At 51.6% G+C, this 18,312-nt stretch overlaps 3 protein-coding genes and 1 pseudogene across 3 annotated transcripts; 1 reads left to right on the top strand and 3 right to left on the bottom strand.

Annotated features, from left to right (window-relative positions):
• Window positions 1-2,432: 2,432 nt before the first annotated feature.
• On the bottom strand, window positions 2,433-2,824 carry LOC115912952 (annotated as a pseudogene).
• A 3,080-nt stretch (window positions 2,825-5,904) lies between these two features.
• Window positions 5,905-6,297, bottom strand: LOC115912943 (feather beta keratin-like). Its single transcript, XM_030964757.1, has one exon. The coding sequence runs from the start codon at window positions 6,295-6,297 to the stop codon at window positions 5,905-5,907; it is 393 nt and encodes a 130-aa protein (XP_030820617.1).
• Window positions 6,298-9,365: 3,068 nt separating this feature from the next.
• Window positions 9,366-9,758, bottom strand: LOC115912934 (feather beta keratin-like). Its single transcript, XM_030964745.1, has one exon. It carries the CDS (start codon window positions 9,756-9,758, stop codon window positions 9,366-9,368), a length of 393 nt encoding a protein of 130 aa, XP_030820605.1.
• A 2,878-nt stretch (window positions 9,759-12,636) lies between these two features.
• On the top strand, window positions 12,637-12,993 carry LOC115900988 (feather beta keratin-like). The gene has a single exon (XM_030943238.1). The coding sequence runs from the start codon at window positions 12,637-12,639 to the stop codon at window positions 12,991-12,993; it is 357 nt and encodes a 118-aa protein (XP_030799098.1).
• Window positions 12,994-18,312: the final 5,319 nt, after the last annotated feature.

Below are 18,312 nucleotides of genomic sequence, written 5' to 3'. Positions count from 1 at the left end.
CCAGGAATGCTGAGGGAGCTGCTGATGTCCTGGGGCGGTCACTCTGTAACAGCTTAGCAAGAACCCACTGCCTGCAAGCCTTTCATGACAGATGAAAGAGAACTCATGGCCTTGTGTCTTGAATGGGATCAAGAGAGAGGACTTTTTAACTGAGAGGCTGTTCAGGCTGAACATATTCCACTATTATGATCTATTTGGATTTCTCCAATTCACATGACGTTCTCTGCCATTTAAAATCTATTCCTTGACCTTGTTAAGGAATCTGCTAAGGAAACAACAAACTGGGCTTGATCCCTTTTTTCCCAGGTTGGCTGTGACATCAATTAGCTTATTCCGCATTCAGGCCACAAGTTTCGTAACTCATGATCTGTAATTGTTAACATTGTGTTCCTGTAAGCAAATAATTACTAATGGAGCATCAGTGAGCTCCTCTGTCCTTCCCTGACCAGGTGGGTGCGTGTCTTTGTGGAATTGTGCAATTCCATATCCTGCTCCTGAGGCCCTGTCCATCTGTGGCAGTAACTTTTAATTGCGACTATGAAGAGGTCAAATTTTTCTGTTGGTGGTTTGTTGTCAGAGAGGGCTGAAGACATGACCCAAACTTTGGAGTGGTGAGGTGTCATCACTGTGGTCACCACACAGCCCGTGTGTGCTGTGTTTCATGGGCATCTTCTGAAAAATTACCCCAAATTTCTGACTGTTCTGATTGGCTGGTCTGGGATTGGCAGGTGTGCCAAGGAGGAGGTGTTGCACCTTCCCTTGCCTTCCATCCCTCCATGCATTTATCGCACTTGGCAAATGCTGACCTCAGACCTCAACTTTCAATTTGGACACGCTCAGTGGGTGCTTGGGTGATAGTCTAGCCTGAGAGGTTTTGATACTTTTGGTCATCCCTTGGGCTGAGTGCCAAAGGCTGAGGCCACTTGTGATTGTCAGAAAGAGGATTTGCAGGTTGACCAGGGTTGTTGGAGACAAGCATTGCATGATCCTCAACAACCCAGGCGAGTCCAGGTGCTGCCAGTGCCCAGGGTAGCGGGCTCAGAAAAGTGTGAAGGGCTGGGGCCAGTGGCTTGTGGTCAGTGTCCCAAAGTCCAGATGACAGCATGTCCCCATGCTGACCCCCGGTACAACACTGAAAACTTGCTGGGTTCTGGACATCTGCTGGACTTCAGCAAGGGCAGCTGACAAGCGCTTTTTCATGGGAGGAGTCATGCCAGGTAGGAAGAAATATCTGGGTGTCACTTGGAGCAATTGTGCTCTTCTCTGAAAAAGCCTTTGTGGTTCTGAGTTAGAAAAAATGGGGCAGGAGGCGTCCCTGTATCATTGTGGGAAAAGGCATCCCCAGTCTCCAGATGGGGACAAGGGAGAATTTATGTGATGAGGCAGGGAGAGAATGTGGAGGAGACTCTTGGTTTCTTCTGAGCACTGGTGAGGTCCCATGTGAGGTGTTGCTTGCAATTCTAGTCTCCCCAGTGTGAAAATGAAGTCAGCTTAGTGAGTTAGTGAATAGTGACCAGTTCAGAACCACTGAGATTCCAAAATGGTGGATCATTCCTGGATGGGAAACTGGGAGAGCTGGGAGTTACAGGGGATGAGGGTGGACATGGGGGTGTCATCAGTGTGTGCAAATTCCTGATGGCAGAGGATGAAGGTGAGGGAGCCTGACTGTTCTCAGCAGTGACCACACGCAGGACAAGAGGGAAAGGGCAAAGGGAAAAGAGATGAAATGCAATTGCTAAAGAAGGCAAGAAGTTCTTGTTTTGAGGATGGTCATAGAGTGGAAAAGTTGTTGGACTGTTGGCCCTGGCAGATCCAATACAGAACTGTCCATGGTGCTGGGAATCCTGCTCATGTTGGTGTGGCTGGAACAGGGAAGTTGAAGCTCTTGCACTCCAGATTTCCTGCCCAAGCGGAGGATTTTGGGACTCTTATTGCTGGAAGGTTTCAAGAGTCCTGGCAGGGAAGAGAGTTTGCCAAGCGTATACTGATAGAGAGTGACTTGACCAGAGCTGTAGCCAGGAGAGCATGGATGTGTCCAAGGCTTTGGTCTATCAGGTGACAGGTTTGTGTCATGGTCTGGAATGTGTCTCCTCCTGTGCTTCCTATGCCAGACTTTTTTTTTTTTTTTTTATTAGTTGTATTTACATATTTTTGAGGGAAGGTGTTGTTGCACATAGCCCAATGGCCTGCTGAGGAGTGGAATGTGCTTGGTAAGGATGTGAGACCACTGGAATGACAGAAGAACAGGAGGCATATCAGGTTTTGATGCAGGAAAAATTTTATTGAGGCATAAGAATGTAGAGACAGGAGAAAGGAGAAGACGGGATCCAGTGTGAGGTGCAGGTAGGACAACCATCAGCTGAGGTGCTTTGCTTGCAGGAGCTGTTGCCAGAGGCCTGAGCTGGTGGTGTCAGGAGTGGAGCCAAGGACCCTTACCAGTTGTAGCCATAGCCCCTTCTGCCATAGCAGCCCAGGCCATAGCCATAGCTCTGCCCGTAGCCAAATCCACAGCCATAGCCAAATCCACGGCCATAGCCAAACCCACGGCCATAGCCAAGGCCGTAGCCAAAGCCACCAAAGCCACCAAAGCCACCAGAGATGGGCTGTCCCTGGGCATTGAGCTCAGTGCCCACGGCAGCCGAGGAGGTGGATCCGACGCGGTGTTCTGGGGGAAGGAGGTCATGATGGGTCCTGGCAGGGTGACCAGCACAGGGGAAGGGTTGATGATGACACTGGAATTCTGGCATTGCAGGGCACAGGGCTCGTTGCAGCTGTTGGCCAGCGGGGTGGGTCCACAGGGACTGCAGCGGTCGTAGCAGGCCATGGGTGTGGTGTGGAGGGTGCCTGGAAGAGAAAGGGGGTTGAAGCAGGGAAGCGGTGAGGGGGTGTGAGGGGCAGTGATGCAGGAGGGTGAGGGAGCATGGAGGCTGTTGTGGGGCTGTGGGAAGGTGTGAGGGCTGCTGAGGCTGGGGCTCAGGGTGCTGGAAAAGAGAGCCATGGGGTGGAGGGGCAGGAGGGTCAGGGTTTGGAGGTTCACCTGGTTCCGGGAAGAAGCAGGAGGTGTGAGGAGAAGTGTGTGAGGGAGAGAGGCTCTGGGCCGGCTTTTATGCTGGTCCTGGAGGGGCGGGACAGCCTTGTGCCATGGCCTTGGGGCATTTTGGAGGCAGGCGCTCTTGGCTGGCCCAGCCTGGTGAGTCATGAGGTGGGGATTGTTTTCCTTCATGCCATTCTGCAATTCCATGTCCTGCCCTTGATGCTGTGTCCCCCTGACCTTGGCGGTAGCTTTAATAAATTGGCATTTAGGCAGATTTGATTCCATGTGTGTCAGGGAGGTGTGAATGAACAACCCAAGCCCTGAAGATAGACAATGTCATCAGTGATGTCATTTTGTGGCGTTTTGTGCTGTGGTGTGCGGGTGCCTTATGAAGACTGGGACTCTGTTCCATGACACTGCATATCCATCAGTCATTGTGTTGCACCCAGGAATGCTGAGGGAGCTGCTGATGTCCTGGGGCGGTCACTCTGTAACAGCTTAGCAAGAACCCACTGCCTGCAAGCCTTTCATGACAGATGAAAGAGAACTCATGGCCTTGTGTCTTGAATGGGATCAAGAGAGAGGACTTTTTAACTGAGAGGCTGTTCAGGCTGAACATATTCCACTATTATGATCTATTTGGATTTCTCCAATTCACATGACAACGTTCTCTGCCATTTAAACTGTATTCCTTGACCTTGTTAAGGAATCTACTAAGGAAACAACAAACTGGGCTTGATCCCTTTTTTCCCAGGTTGGCTGTGACATCAATTAGCTTATTCCGCATTCAGGCCACAAGTTTCGTAACTCATGATCTGTAATTGTTAACATTGTGTTCCTGTAAGCAAATAATTACTAATGGAGCATCAGTGAGCTCCTCTGTCCTTCCCTGACCAGGTGGGTGCGTGTCTTTGTGGAATTGTGCAATTCCATATCCTGCTCCTGAGGCCCTGTCCATCTGTGGCAGTAACTTTTAATTGCGACTATGAAGAGGTCAAATTTTTCTGTTGGTGGTTTGTTGTCAGAGAGGGCTGAAGACATGACCCAAACTTTGGAGTGGTGAGGTGTCATCACTGTGGTCACCACACAGCCCGTGTGTGCTGTGTTTCATGGGCATCTTCTGAAAAATTACCCCAAATTTCTGACTGTTCTGATTGGCTGGTCTGGGATTGGCAGGTGTGCCAAGGAGGAGGTGTTGCACCTTCCCTTGCCTTCCATCCCTCCATGCATTTATCCCGCTTGGCAAATGCTGACCTCAGACCTCAACTTTCAATTTGGACACGCTCAGTGGGTGCTTGGGTGATAGTCTAGCCTGAGAGGTTTTGATACTTTTGGTCATCCCTTGGGCTGAGTGCCAAAGGCTGAGGCCACTTGTGATTGTCAGAAAGAGGATTTGGAGGTCGACCAGGGTTGCTGGAGACAAGCATTGCGTGGTCCTCAACAACCCAGGTGAGCCCAGGTGCCCCCAGTGCCCAGGGTAGCGGGCTCAGAAAAGTGTGAAGGGCTGGGGCCAGTGGCTTGTGGTCAGTGTCCCAAAGTCCAGATGACAGCATGTCCCCATGCTGACCCCCGGTACAACACTGAAAACTTGCTGGGTTCTGGACATCTGCTGGACTTCAGCAAGGGCAGCTGACAAGCGCTTTTTCATGGGAGGAGTCATGCCAGGTAGGAAGAAATATCTGGGTGTCACTTGGAGCAATTGTGCTCTTCTCTGAAAAAGCCTTTGTGGTTCTGAGTTAGAAAAAATGGGGCAGGAGGTGTCCCTGTATCATTGTGGGAAAAGGCATCCCCAGTCTCCAGATGGGGACAAGGGAGAGTTTATGTGATGAGGCAGGGAGAGAATGTGGAGGAGACTCTTGGTTTCTTCTGAGCACTGGTGAGGTCCCATGTGAGGTGTTGCTTGCAATTCTAGTCTCCCCAGTGTGAAAATGAAGTCAGCTTAGTGAGTTAGTGAATAGTGACCAGTTCAGAACCACTGAGATTCCAAAAGGGTGGATCATTCCTGGATGGGAAACTGGGAGAGCTGGGAGTTACAGGGGATGAGGGTGGACATGGGGGTGTCATCGGTGTGTGCAAATTCCTGATGGCAGAGGATGAAGGTGAGGGAGCCTGACTGTTCTCAGCAGTGGCCACACGCAGGACAAGAGGGCAAGGGCAAAGGGAAAAGAGATGAAATGCAATTGCTAAAGAAGGCAAGAAGTTCTTGTTTTGAGGATGGTCATAGAGTGGAAAAGTTGTTGGACTGTTGGCCCTGGCAGATCCAATACAGAACTGTCCATGGTGCTGGGAATCCTGCTCATGTTGGTGTGGCTGGAACAGGGAAGTTGAAGCTCTTGCACTCCAGATTTCCTGCCCAAGCGGAGGATTTTGGGACTCTTATTGCTGGAAGGTTTCAAGAGTCCTGGCAGGGAAGAGAGTTTGCCAAGCGTATACTGATAGAGAGTGACTTGACCAGAGCTGTAGCCAGGAGAGCATGGATGTGTCCAAGGCTTTGGTCTATCAGGTGACAGGTTTGTGTCATGGTCTGGAATGTGTCTCCTCCTGTGCTTCCTATGCCAGACTTTTTTTTATTAGTTGTATTTACATATTTTTGAGGGAAGGTGTTGTTGCACATAGCCCAATGGCCTGCTGAGGAGTGGAATGTGCTTGGTAAGGATGTGAGACCACTGGAATGACAGAAGAACAGGAGGCATATCAGGTTTTGATGCAGGAAAATTTTATTGAGGCATAAGAATGTAGAGACAGGAGAAAGGAGAAGACGGGATCCAGTGTGAGGTGCAGGTAGGACAACCATCAGCTGAGGTGCTTTGCTTGCAGGAGCTGTTGCCAGAGGCCTGAGCTGGTGGTGTCAGGAGTGGAGCCAAGGACCCTTACCAGTTGTAGCCATAGCCCCTTCTGCCATAGCAGCCCAGGCCATAGCCATAGCTCTGCCCGTAGCCAAATCCACAGCCATAGCCAAATCCACGGCCATAGCCAAACCCACGGCCATAGCCAAGGCCGTAGCCAAAGCCACCAAAGCCACCAAAGCCACCAGAGATGGGCTGTCCCTGGGCATTGAGCTCAGTGCCCACGGCAGCCGAGGAGGTGGATCCGACGGCGGTGTTCTGGGGGAAGGAGGTCATGATGGGTCCTGGCAGGGTGACCAGCACAGGGGAAGGGTTGATGATGACACTGGAATTCTGGCATTGCAGGGCACAGGGCTCGTTGCAGCTGTTGGCCAGCGGGGTGGGTCCACAGGGACTGCAGCGGTCGTAGCAGGCCATGGGTGTGGTGTGGAGGGTGCCTGGAAGAGAAAGGGGGTTGAAGCAGGGAAGCGGTGAGGGGGTGTGAGGGGCAGTGATGCAGGAGGGTGAGGGAGCATGGAGGCTGTTGTGGGGCTGTGGGAAGGTGTGAGGGCTGCTGAGGCTGGGGCTCAGGGTGCTGGAAAAGAGAGCCATGGGGTGGAGGGGCAGGAGGGTCAGGGTTTGGAGGTTCACCTGGTTCCGGGAAGAAGCAGGAGGTGTGAGGAGAAGTGTGTGAGGGAGAGAGGCTCTGGGCCGGCTTTTATGCTGGTCCTGGAGGGGCGGGACAGCCTTGTCCCATGGCCTTGGGGCATTTTGGAGGCAGCAGCTCTTGCCTGGCCCAGCCTGGTGAGTCATGAGGTGGGGATTGTTTTCCTTCATGCCATTCTGCAATTCCATGTCCTGCCCTTGATGCTGTGTCCCCCTGACCTTGGCGGTAGCTTTAATAAATTGGCATTTAGGCAGATTTGATTCCATGTGTGTCAGGGAGGTATGAATGAACAACCCAAGCCCTGAAGATCGACAATGTCATCCGTGATGTCATTTTGTGGCGTTTTGTGCTGTGGTGTGCGGGTGCCTTATGAAGACTGGGACTCTGTTCCATGACACTGCATATCCATCAGTCATTGTGTTGCACCCAGGAATGCTGAGGGAGCTGCTGATGTCCTGGGGCGGTCACTCTGTAACAGCTTAGCAAGAACCCACTGCCTGCAAGCCTTTCATGACAGATGAAAGGGAACTCATGGCCTTGTGTCTTGAATGGGATCAAGAGAGAGGACATTTTAACTGAGAGGCTGTTCAGGCTGAACATATTCCACTATTATGATCTATTTGGATTTCTCCAATTCACATGACAACGTTCTCTGCCATTTAAACTGTATTCCTTGACCTTGTTAAGGAATCTACTAAGGAAACAACAAACTGGGCTTGATCCCTTTTTTCCCAGGTTGGCTGTGACATCAGTTAGCTTATTCCGCATTCAGGCCACAAGTTACGTAACTCATGAGCTGTATTTGTTAACATTGTGTTCCTGTAAGGAAATAATTACTAATGGAGCATCAGTGAGCTCCTCTGTCCTTCCCTGACCAGGTGGGTGCGTGTCTTTGTGGAATTGTGCAATTCCATATCCTGCTCCTGAGGCCCTGTCCATCTGTGGCAGTAACTTTTAATTGCGACTATGAAGAGGTCAAATTTTTCTGTTGGTGATTTGTTGTCAGAGAGGGCTGAAGACATGACCCAAACTTTGGAGAAGTGGGGTGTCATCACTGTGGTCATCGCACAGCCCTCGTGTGCTGCGTTTTGTGGGTGTCTTTGGAAAAATTACCCCAAATTTCTGACTGTTCTGATTGGCTGGTCTGGGATTGGCAGGTGTGCCAAGGAGGAGGTGTTGCACCTTCCCTTGCCTTCCATCCCTCCACGCATTTATCCCGCTTGGCAAATGCTGACCTCAGACCTCAACTTTCAATTTGGACACGCTCAGTGGGTGCTTGGGTGATAGTCTAGCCTGAGAGGTTTTGATATTTTTGGTCATCCCTTGGGCTGAGTGCCAAAGGCTGAGGCCACTTGTGATTGTCAGAAAGAGGATCTGGCGGTTGACCAGGGTTGTTGGAGACAAGCATTGCATGATCCTCAACAACCCGGGCGAGCCCAGGTGCCCCCAGTGCCCAGGGTAGCGGGCTCAGAAAAGTGTGAAGGGCTGGGGCCAGTGGCTTGTGGTCAGTGTCCCAAAGTCCAGATGACAGCATGTCCCCAGTGCTGACCCCCGGTACAACACTGAAAACTTGCTGGGTTCTGGACATCTGCTGGACTTCAGCAAGGGCAGCTGACAAGCGCTTTTTCATGGGAGGAGTCATGCCAGGTAGGAAGAAATATCTGGGTGTCACTTGGAGCAATTGTGCTCTTCTCTGAAAACGCCTTTGTGGTTCTGAGTTAGAAGAAATGGGGCAGGAGGTGTCCCTGTATCATTGTGGGAAAAGGCATCCCCAGTCTCCAGATGGGGACAAGGGAGAATTTATGTGATGAGGCAGGGAGAGAATGTGGAGGAGACTCTTGGTTTCTTCTGAGCACTGGTGAGGTCCCATGTGAGGTGTTGCTTGCAATTCGAGTCTCCCCAGTGTGAAAATGAAGTCAGCTTAGTGAGCTAGTGTATAGCGACCGGTTCAGAACCACTGAGATTCCAAAAGGGTGGATCATTCCTGGATGGGAAACTGGGAGAGCTGGGACTGGCAGGGGATGAGGGTGGACACGGGAGTGTCATCGGTGTGTGCAAATTCCTGATGGCAGAGGATGAAGGTGAGGGAGCCTGACTGTTCTCAGCAGTGCACACGTGCAGGAGAAGAGGGCAAGGGCAAAGGGAAAAGAGATGAAATGCAATTGCTAAAGAAGGCAAGAAGTTCTTGTTTTGAGCATGGTCATAGAGTTAAAATGGTAGATCCAATACTGAACTGTCCATGGTGCTGGGAATCCTGCTCATGTTGGTGTTGCTGGAACCGGGAAGCTGAAGCTCTTGCACTCCAGATTTCCTGCCCAAGCGGAGGATTTTGGGACTCTTATTGCTGGAAGGTTTCAAGAGTCCTGGCGGGGAAGAGAGTTTGCCAAGCGTATACTGATAGAGAGTGACTTGACCAGAGCTGTAGCCAGGAGAGCATGGATGTGTCCAAGGCTTTGGTCTATCAGGTGACAGGTTTGTGTCATGGTCTGGAATGTGTCTCCTCCTGTGCTTCCTATGCCAGACGTTTTTTTTTTTTTTATTAGTTGTATTTACATATTTTTGAGGGAAGGTGTTGTTGCACATAGCCCAATGGCCTGCTGAGGAGTAGAATGTGCTTGGTAAGGATGTGAGACCACTGGAATGACAGAAGAACAGGAGGCATATCAGGTTTTGATGCAGGAAAATTTTATTGAGGCACAAGAATGTAGAGACAGGAGAAAGGAGAAGACGGGATCCAGTGTGAGGTGCAGGTAGGACAACCATCAGCTGAGGTGCTTTGCTTGCAGGAGCTGTTGCCAGAGGCCTGAGCTGGTGGTGTCAGGAGTGGAGCCGAGGACCCTTACCAGTTGCAGCCGTAGCCCCTTCTGCCATAGCAGCCCAGGCCGTAGCCATAGCCCTGCCCATAGCCAAATCCACAGCCATAGCCAAATCCACGGCCATAGCCAAAACCACGGCCATAGCCAAGGCCATAGCCAAAGCCACCAAAGCCACCAAAGCCACCAGAGATGGGCTGTCCCTGGGCATTGAGCTCAGTGCCCACGGCAGCCGAGGAGGTGGATCCAACGGCGGTGTTCTGGGGGAAGGAGGTCATGATGGGTCCTGGCAGGGTGACCAGCACAGGGGAAGGGTTGATGATGACACGGGAATCCTGGCATTGCAGGGCACAGGGCTCGTTGCAGCTGTTGGCCAGCGGGGTGGGTCCGCAGGGACTGCAGCGGTCGTAGCAGGCCATGGGTGTGGTGTGGAGGGTGCCTGGAAGACAGATAGGGTGAGGCAGGGTCATGGAGGTTTGGGGATTGTGATGGGTGGTATGGGTGAGTGCCTGGAGTTTGGAGGTTGTTTTGGGGCTCTGGGGAGGCGTGAGGGCTGCTGAGGCTGGGGTAGAGTGTGCTGGAAGAGAGGGGCCAGGGGTGCAGGAGTAAGAGGGTGAGGGGATTGAGGCTCACCTGGTTGTCTGCAGGAGCAGGAGGAGAAGGCTTGAGGAGAAGTGTGTGAGGGAGAGAGACTCTGCGCCGGCTTTTATGCTGGTCCTGGATGGGTGGGACAGCCTTGTCCCATGGCCTTGGGGCATTTTTGTAGGCAGCAGCTCTTGGCTGTCCCAGCCTCGTGACTCATGAGGTGGGGAGTGTTGCAGTTCTGCAATTCTGTGTTCTTCCCTTGGGTCTGTGTCCATCTGACCTTGGCAGAACATCTTAATTGCAGGAATTGATGACCATTATCTCGTTGTTTATGGTGTGTGTTAGGACATGTAAAATACTCAGCTGAATCTTAGGGTAATTGGTGTGTCGTAAGTAAGGTCATACCACAGCATATTGATGACATCTCCTGTTTGCATTCTTGTCTACTGCCTGAAAGAATTCCCAGTTTTCTCACCTTGTCCTCGTTTTGAGGATACCCCAGTCCTGTCAGTGTCATGGTGTCCCTGCAGCACTCTTGGTCAACCATGTCCACGTTCTTGTTCCACCAGGGATCTCTACCAGTGGTGTGAAACAGGACAGTCCACTCCCTCAAACTTTCCAAAGCTCAGGCACATGGATTCCAAGGGTGGATTAATCAAAGGATGGGGAACTTTGCTCCTCATGTGTCCCATTCTCCTTATCCTGCAGCATTTTTCCTTTCCATGGGTCAGGCACAGTCTAGCACTCAGACCCCACAGTGTGACCTTGCTGGTCACAGCCGCGACGAGCGCTGTGGATGAACCAACTCAGGACTTTGGGGAGCATGGGAGGCCATCCTAAATCAGAGGGATTGATTTCCCATCTCCAGCAGGAAAGGCTGGAAATACAGACAGGCTCTGAATGTTGGCAACATAGTGGGGATGGAGAGAAAGGGCATTTCCTCACAAGCAGTGCTCCTGCAAAGCCAGACAATCCTGACAGAGCTGTGATGACTCGGGGCCCCACTTCACAATGTGTTGCACTGTTTAAGGGTCCCCAGGATGAGGGAAGAGATAAGAATCTTGACTCCATGCTTCAGAAGGCTGATGTATTATTTTATGATATATATTATATTAAAAGAAAAATATTTATTAGACTATACTAAAGAAAGAGAAAAAGAAGACCTCAGAAAGCTATAAAGGAATGAATAATAAGATCTTGTGACTGACCAGAGTCCCGACACAGCTGGACCTGTGATTGGCCATTAATTAAAAACACATCACATGCTGGGCAAACAATTCTCCAAATCACATTCCAAAGTAGCAAAACATGGAGAAGCTGAAGCTTCCCAGCTTCTCAGGAGAAAATATCCTAGCAAAAGGATTTTTCAGACATATGCCTGTGACAACAATGCACCCCAAAACCGGGACACACCAGTGCCATGGGGTGACCTCACTGATGACACCCCATCTCTCCAAGGATTTGACATGTCTTCAGTCCACCATGACACACAGCATCAACACCTGCCCTTAACCTCTAAGACACTTAAAATCTGCCACCAAGGTCAGGTGGATACAGCCTCAAAAGAAGGACATGGAGCTGCAGAATTCCACAAAGGAATGCCCACACCATGACATAGGAGGGAAGACGACTGTGCTGACCAACCATTAGTAATTACTAGGTTTTGCTAGCAGGAACAGATTATTAAGACTAAAAGGATATGAGATATGAAAACTTATGGGATGAATGCAGATTAAAGGCAAAGACATCACAGGCCAGCCTGGGAAAAAAGGGATCAAGCTGAGTTGTTTAATGGATTTCTTAATGAGGTCAGGGAATGTGCTTTAAATGACAGAGTACAATGTCAAGTAAAGATGAGAAGTCCAAATGGACCATGACACCAGAACAAGTTCAACCAGACCAGCCTCTACTTTTCCAGATGTTCTCTCTTGATTCAGTTCGAGGCACAAGGCCGTGAGATCTCTTTAATCTGTAGGAACACTCCCAATTCACAATAATATTTCCATGTTATTGCAGAGTGACCTCCCCAGGACATCCGTAGCTCCCTCAGCATTCCTGGGTGAAACACAGTGACTGATGGACATCCAATGGCACAGAACAGAGCCCCAGTCTTCACAAGGCACCTGCAAACCACAGCACACGAGTGCCAGAAAATGACCTCACTGATGCTATCACAACTCTCCTGGGCTCTGGTTGTTTATTCAGCCCTTCGTGACACACATGGAACAATCAAATCCACCCAAATGCCATCTCTCACTTCAAAGCTGATGTCAAGGTCAGATGGACACAGACTCAAGAACCAATCATGACACTGCAGAATTCTATGAACAAAAATAGTCCCCATGTCATGACTCACCAGGCGGGGCCAGGCAAGAGCTGCTGCCTCCAAAATGCCCCAAGGCCATGGGACAAGGCTGTCCCGCCCCTCCAGGACCTGCATAAAAGCCGGTCCAGAGCCTCTCTCCCTCACACGCTTCTCCTCAAGCCTTCTCCTCCTGCTCCTGCTGACAGCCAGGTGAGCCTCAATCCCCTGACCCTCCTGCTTCTCCCCCACTTGGCCCCTCTCTTACAGCATGCTCTGCCCCAGCCTCAGCAGCCCTCACGCCGCCCCACAGCCCCACAACAGCCCCACACTCCCTCACCCCACGTGCACCCCCGTGTCCCTGCCCTGTCCCACCCCTCTCTCTTCCAGGCACCCTCCACACCACACCCATGGCCTGCTATGACCGCTGCAGTCCCTGCGGACCCACCCCGCTGGCCAACAGCTGCAACGAGCCCTGTGCCCTGCAATGCCAGGATTCCCGCGTCATCATCGACCCTTCCCCTGTGCTGGTCACCCTGCCAGGACCCATCATGACCTCCTTCCCCCAGAACACCGCCGTCGGATCCACCTCCTCAGCTGCTCTGGGCACTGAGCTCAATGCCCAGGGACAGCCCATCTCTGGGGGCTTTGGTGGCTTTGGTGGCTTTGGCTACGGCCTTGGCTATGGCCGTGGATTTGGCTACGGGCTGGGCTATGGCTACGGGTTGGGCTGCTATGGCAGAAGGGGCTATGGCTACAACTGCTAAAGACCCTCAGCACCACACCTGACACCAACCACCCACTCCTTGGAACACACCCCAGGTGCTGCAGGCGCCTCTCTGGGCCAAAGCTGTCAACTGGCTCAGCACTTCCAGCTTTTGCTCTCAGGGCACCAAGCAAGGCGGCAGCCAAGGGCCCAGCCCACACTGCCTGCAAACATGGCCCATCTGCCTCCTGCTCTTCTCTCACTCCCTCTCAGATCTGTCCGGCTCCTTCTGCTGCAAATCCCTTCTCCCAAGCCAGAGACCATTGGGAACCTTCACTATCAGGTTGCTTCTACTGTGGAGCAGGAAGGCCTCGATGCTCTGACCAGCTGAGCAAGCAAAGGAGCTCAGCTGATGGTTGCCCTACTTGCACCTCAGACCACTCCCTTCCTCTTGCCACTCATGACCTCTCACTCTTCTTTTGCCTCAATAAAATTCTCTTGCATTGCAGCGTTGTTATGTCTCCTTTTCCTTCACAGGCACACACTGGCACAGTTTGCTCTTCCCTTGGATACCACAAACCCTTCACTTGAGTGATCCTCTGCCTGGATACTCCAAGGCAGATCTATCCCTGCCTGTGACACAAGCCCCTCCTGGGACATGTTTTTACATTGGCTACACAGCAGTTGCTCCAGTTCCTCACTATCTCTTTAGCCCTGATACAGATCCACACGAGCCGGTTCTTACCCTTGAGGCCCCAAAGCTGAGCACAGAGCTCCAGTCTCACCAGAGCAGAGCAGAGCAGGGCAGAGGGTCAGAATTCCCTGCTCACCTGCTGCCCACACTGTGGCAGTGTCTGTTTGGTGTGTTCACATGGTCAGGGCATGTCCAATTCTTCATCCACCAACATCCCAAGTCCTTCTCCTCGAGCATACTCTTAATTGACTCATTAGCCATCCAACATCCATTACTGAGATAACTCCAATTCAGATTTAGGATGCTGCGTTTCATCCTGTTCACCTGCATGACAATCACACTGCCCCAGCCTGTCAAGAGCTCTCTGGACACCATCCCTTCCCTCCAGACAATCAGCCACACTGCTCACCTTGATGTCATTCCCATTCTTGCTGAGGGGACACTCAATTCCCTGTGCCTGACAAAATGGGAAGTGATAATGGTCCCAATACGAGCCTCTGTGGGTCACCACTCATCCCTGTTCTCCTCACAGATATGGAGATGCTGACCAAAACTGTGAGTGACACCAGCCTGTCCATTTTCAAGTCCATGCACATGATATCAGTTGCTCTTCCGTCATTCACCAGTGTTGGAACCCCATCAAACTTTTCAGGAAGAATTTGCCCTTCATGGAAATGGGAGCAGCAACAGGGGAGGGGCGAGCCAGGCCTTTGAGGCCTTGAGATGTGGCAAGTGCCCAGAGCTGAGGCCCATTCTCTTGGAGGGTTTCTCTTGAGGAAATGGTGTTTGGCTGAGCTGTGTGTCTGCTCTGTGTCAGTGACTCAGCCTGGGCATGAGGAGCGAGCTGTGGCTGCTCTTGGACACAACCCTTTTGTGAAGCCTTTGGTGCTCCTTCCCGTTCTACACTCTGAGAGCAGCTGAGCAGGTCCAGGTTGCTTGAGAGTGCAGTGAGGGGCCTGAGAGTGGCTGAGGGGCTGAGGCCAGAGGTGTCTGATCAGTGGTCCAAAAGTGCAAATGGAGGTGAATCCCCAGTACTGCAGCCCAGGAGTCAGATCCATGGGGCCAACTCTGTTCTACATCCTAAATAATGAGCTGGGCAGTGTTGTCCCCTCAAACATGTAGCAATTTCAGTAATGGATAATAGATAGGTAATGAGTTGATTGAGAGCATGCCCAAGGAGGACTTGGGGTGTTGATGGATGAAGAATTGGACATGCCCTGGTCACAGGCACTCACTGACCAAAACCCCTCCCTGTCCTGGGCTCATCACCACAGCATGGGCAGCAGGTGAGGGGAGATTCCAGCCCCTGCTCTGTTCTTCAGAGGCTGCAGATGTGTGTTCGACTCTGGGAACCTGAGGATATGGAAGATATGGGCCTGCTGAAGCAGAGCTGTAGATGACCCTGGAAGATGATGAGGGTCTGGAGCAGCTGGTGTCCAGCCAAAGTGAAAACAAGACCCATACACACCTTCTATTAGAGACAGGGATAGACCTGCGTTAGTGTATACAGGCCTGGGAACAAGCAAGGGAAGTCTGGAATGCACCAGAAAGGCAAAGTCTGGCTGTGTATGTCAGTGAAGGAAAGGAGACATCCGAGGCTGTAATCCAAGAGAATTTTATTGAGCTAAAAGAACAGTGGAAGGTCATGAGCATCCACTGGGAAAGAGAAGGGCAAGTCAAAGGTGCAAGGAGGGTGACCATCAGCCAAGTTCCTTGGCTTGCAGGAGGTTTGGTCACAGCACCAAGGCCTTCCTGCCCCACAGTGGGAGCAGCCAGGCAGAGGTGCCCAATGGTCACTGGCTTGGGAGAAGGGGTTTGCAGCAGAGGGGTCTGGACAGAGCTGAAGGGGCAATCTAGAGCATGGAGTGGGAGAAGAGCAGGGGGAAGATGGGCCATGTTTGCAGGCAGCCTGGGCTGGGCCCATGGCTGCTGCCTTGCTTGGAGGCCCTGAGAGCAGGAGCTGGAAGTGCTGAGCCAGTTGAAAGCTGTGGCCCAGAGAGGTGTCTGCAACATCTGGAGCGTGTTCCAAGGAGTAGGCGGTTGGTGTCAGGAGTGGTACTGACAGACCTTAGCAGATGTAGCCATAGCCCCTTCTGCCATAGCAGCCCAGGCCTCCCAGGCCGTAGCCAAATCCACGGCCATAGCCAAGGCCGTAGCCAAGGCCAAAGGCAAAGCCCCCAGAGATGGGCTGTCCCTGCACACTGAGCTCAGTGCCCACGGCAGCGGAGGAGGTGGATCCAACGGCGGTGTTCTGGGGGAAGGAGGTCATGATGGGTCCTGGCAGGGTGACCAGCACAGGGGAAGGGTTGATGATGACGCGGGAATCCTGGCATTGCAGGGCACAGGGCTCGTTGCAGCTGTTGGCCAGCGGGGGTGGGTCCACAGGGACGGCAGAGGCTGTTGCAGGCCATGGGTGTGGTGTGGAGGGTGCCTGGAAGAGAGAGGGTGAGGCAGGGCAGAGGTGTGGGGATGCGTGGGGCAGAGATGCCGGAGGGTGAGGGAGTGTGGAGGCTGTTGTGGGGGGCAGTGGGGAGCTGTGAGGGCTGCTGGAGGCCGGGCTGAGCGTGCTGGAAGAGAGAGGAGCCAGGCATGCAGGAGCAGGAGGGTCAGGGGATTGAGTCTCACCTGGTTGTCAGCAGGAGCAGGAGGAGAAGGTGTCAGGAGAAGTGTGTGAATGGGAAAGGCTCTGGGCTGGCTTTTATGGTGGTCCTGGAGGGGCGGGACAGCCTTGTCCCATGGCCTTGGGGCATTTGGAGGCAGCAGTTCTTGGCTGGCCGTGCCTGGTGTGTCATGAGGTGGGGAGTGTTTTCCATCACAGAATTCTGCAGTGTCATATCCTGCCCTTCAGTCTGTGTCCATCTGACCTTGGAGGCAGCTTTAGAGTGGGAGTTGATCTTTGGGTAGATTTGATTGTTAGATACATGTCTGTGAAGGTTGGATAAACAAGCAGAGACCAGCAGAGGTGTGATGTTATCAGTGATGTCATTCTGTGGCCCTTGTGTGCTGTGGTTTGCGGGTGCCCTGTGAAGACTGGGACTCTGGTGCCACTGGATGTCCATCAGTCATTGCGTTCCACCCAGGAATGCTGCGGGAGCTGCTGATATCCTCAGAAGGTCACTCTGCAATAATTTGGAAATGTCCCAGTGCCTGAGAGTTCCTCCTGATGGATGAAAACAGGCTCTTGCTCTTGTGTCTTGAATTGGATTGCGAGAGGATCTTGGAAAGTAGAGGATGTTCAGGCTGCACTTGTTCCCATGAAATTGCCCATTTAGATTTCTAAAATTTACCCAACAAGCCACTCCATCATTTAAAGCATATTTCTTGATCTCATTTAGAAATCCAATAGCCCACAACAAATGCAGGCCCATCCCTTTTTTCCCAGCCTGGTGTGTGACATCAATTTGTTTATTCTGCATTCAAGACAAAGAGTTTCATAACTTATATCCTGTAAATGTAATATTGTGTTCCTATTAGCAAAAAGGACTAATTACTAATGGATGTTTAGTGAGTTGCTCCTTCCTTCTCTGTCACGGTGCTGGCGTTCCTTTGTGTGATTCTGCAATTCCACATCCTTCTCTTGGGGCCGTGTCCATCCTACCTTGTCGGCGGCTTTCAAGTGTATTAGAGGTTAAATGTTGGTCTTGATGGTTTATGTCAGGATGGGTTGAAGATGTGACCAAAGCTTTGGGGTGATGGGGTGTCATCAGTGAGGTCATCCCATGGCACTGGTGTGCTCTGTTTTGTGTGCATATGGTGAAGAGATACTCCATTTCCTCGTAGAGCTTTTCACAGAATTCACAGAATTCACAGAATCACTGGATCAGAAGAGACCTTCAAGGTCATCGAGTTCGACCCATGCCCTAACTCCTCAACTAAACCATGGCACCGAGTGCGACATTCAGTCTTGTTTGAAACGCATCCAGGGATGGTGACTCCACCACCTCCCCAGACACACCATTCCAGTACTTTATCACTCTTTCAGTGAAAAACTTTTTGCTAAGATTCAACTTATATTTTCCTTGACGCAGCTTGAGACTGTGTCCTCTCGTCCAGTCAGAACCTGGGGAAAGAGACCAACCCTCACCTGGCCACAGCCACCTTTCAGGAAGTTGTAGAGAGTGATAAGGTCACCTCTGATTCTCCTTTTCTCCAACTAAACAACCCCAGTTCCCCTTTTTAGGCTGCTCTAAGCTTTGCAGGTGTTCTGGGGGTGAGCATCTGCACCTTTGATCACGTTCTCTTCCTCCCTACCTTGGCTGCATCTCTCCAAGCTTGTCTATATCCCTGGCCTTTGCCATTGGAGATGGGAAAGCAATCCATATCACTTAGGGAGGTGTCCTGTGCTCCTCACAGTCTTCTGTGGGCTCATCCGTAGTGCTTGTCTCAGCTGGGCCCAGCAAGGCCACAATGTGGGGTCCCATTGCTGGGCTGTGACTGACACATGGAAAGGAAACCTCATGGAGCATGAGGAGAAGAAGAGAAGAAGCACGAGGGGAACAATTATTCATCTATTGATTAGTCAACCCTTCAAACCCATATGTCTGCAGTTTAGAGATAAGGATGTCCTGTGGCACTGGTTTAAGGCCCTGATGGAATTCCAGGAATGTGACACTGGTTGCCATTCCGTTGTCAAACATTGCATTTGACCTTGTGATCCTGATGGAGCATAAATGGATCATGAGGTGG

This window comes from Camarhynchus parvulus, chromosome 2 (assembly GCF_901933205.1).
Source record: "Camarhynchus parvulus chromosome 2, STF_HiC, whole genome shotgun sequence".
Lineage (NCBI taxonomy): Eukaryota > Metazoa > Chordata > Aves > Passeriformes > Thraupidae > Camarhynchus > Camarhynchus parvulus.
Note: the sequence above shows the minus strand (reverse complement) of the source record. Positions and strands in the feature narration are given on the sequence as shown.

What these genes read in the sequence shown, in the direction of transcription:
- LOC115912943 (XM_030964757.1), bottom strand. Translation starts at nt 6,297, where the DNA reads ATGGCCTGCTACGACCGCTGCAGTCCCTGTGGACCCACCCCGCTGGCC.
- LOC115912934 (XM_030964745.1), bottom strand. Translation starts at nt 9,758, where the DNA reads ATGGCCTGCTACGACCGCTGCAGTCCCTGCGGACCCACCCCGCTGGCC.
- LOC115900988 (XM_030943238.1), top strand. Translation starts at nt 12,637, where the DNA reads ATGGCCTGCTATGACCGCTGCAGTCCCTGCGGACCCACCCCGCTGGCC.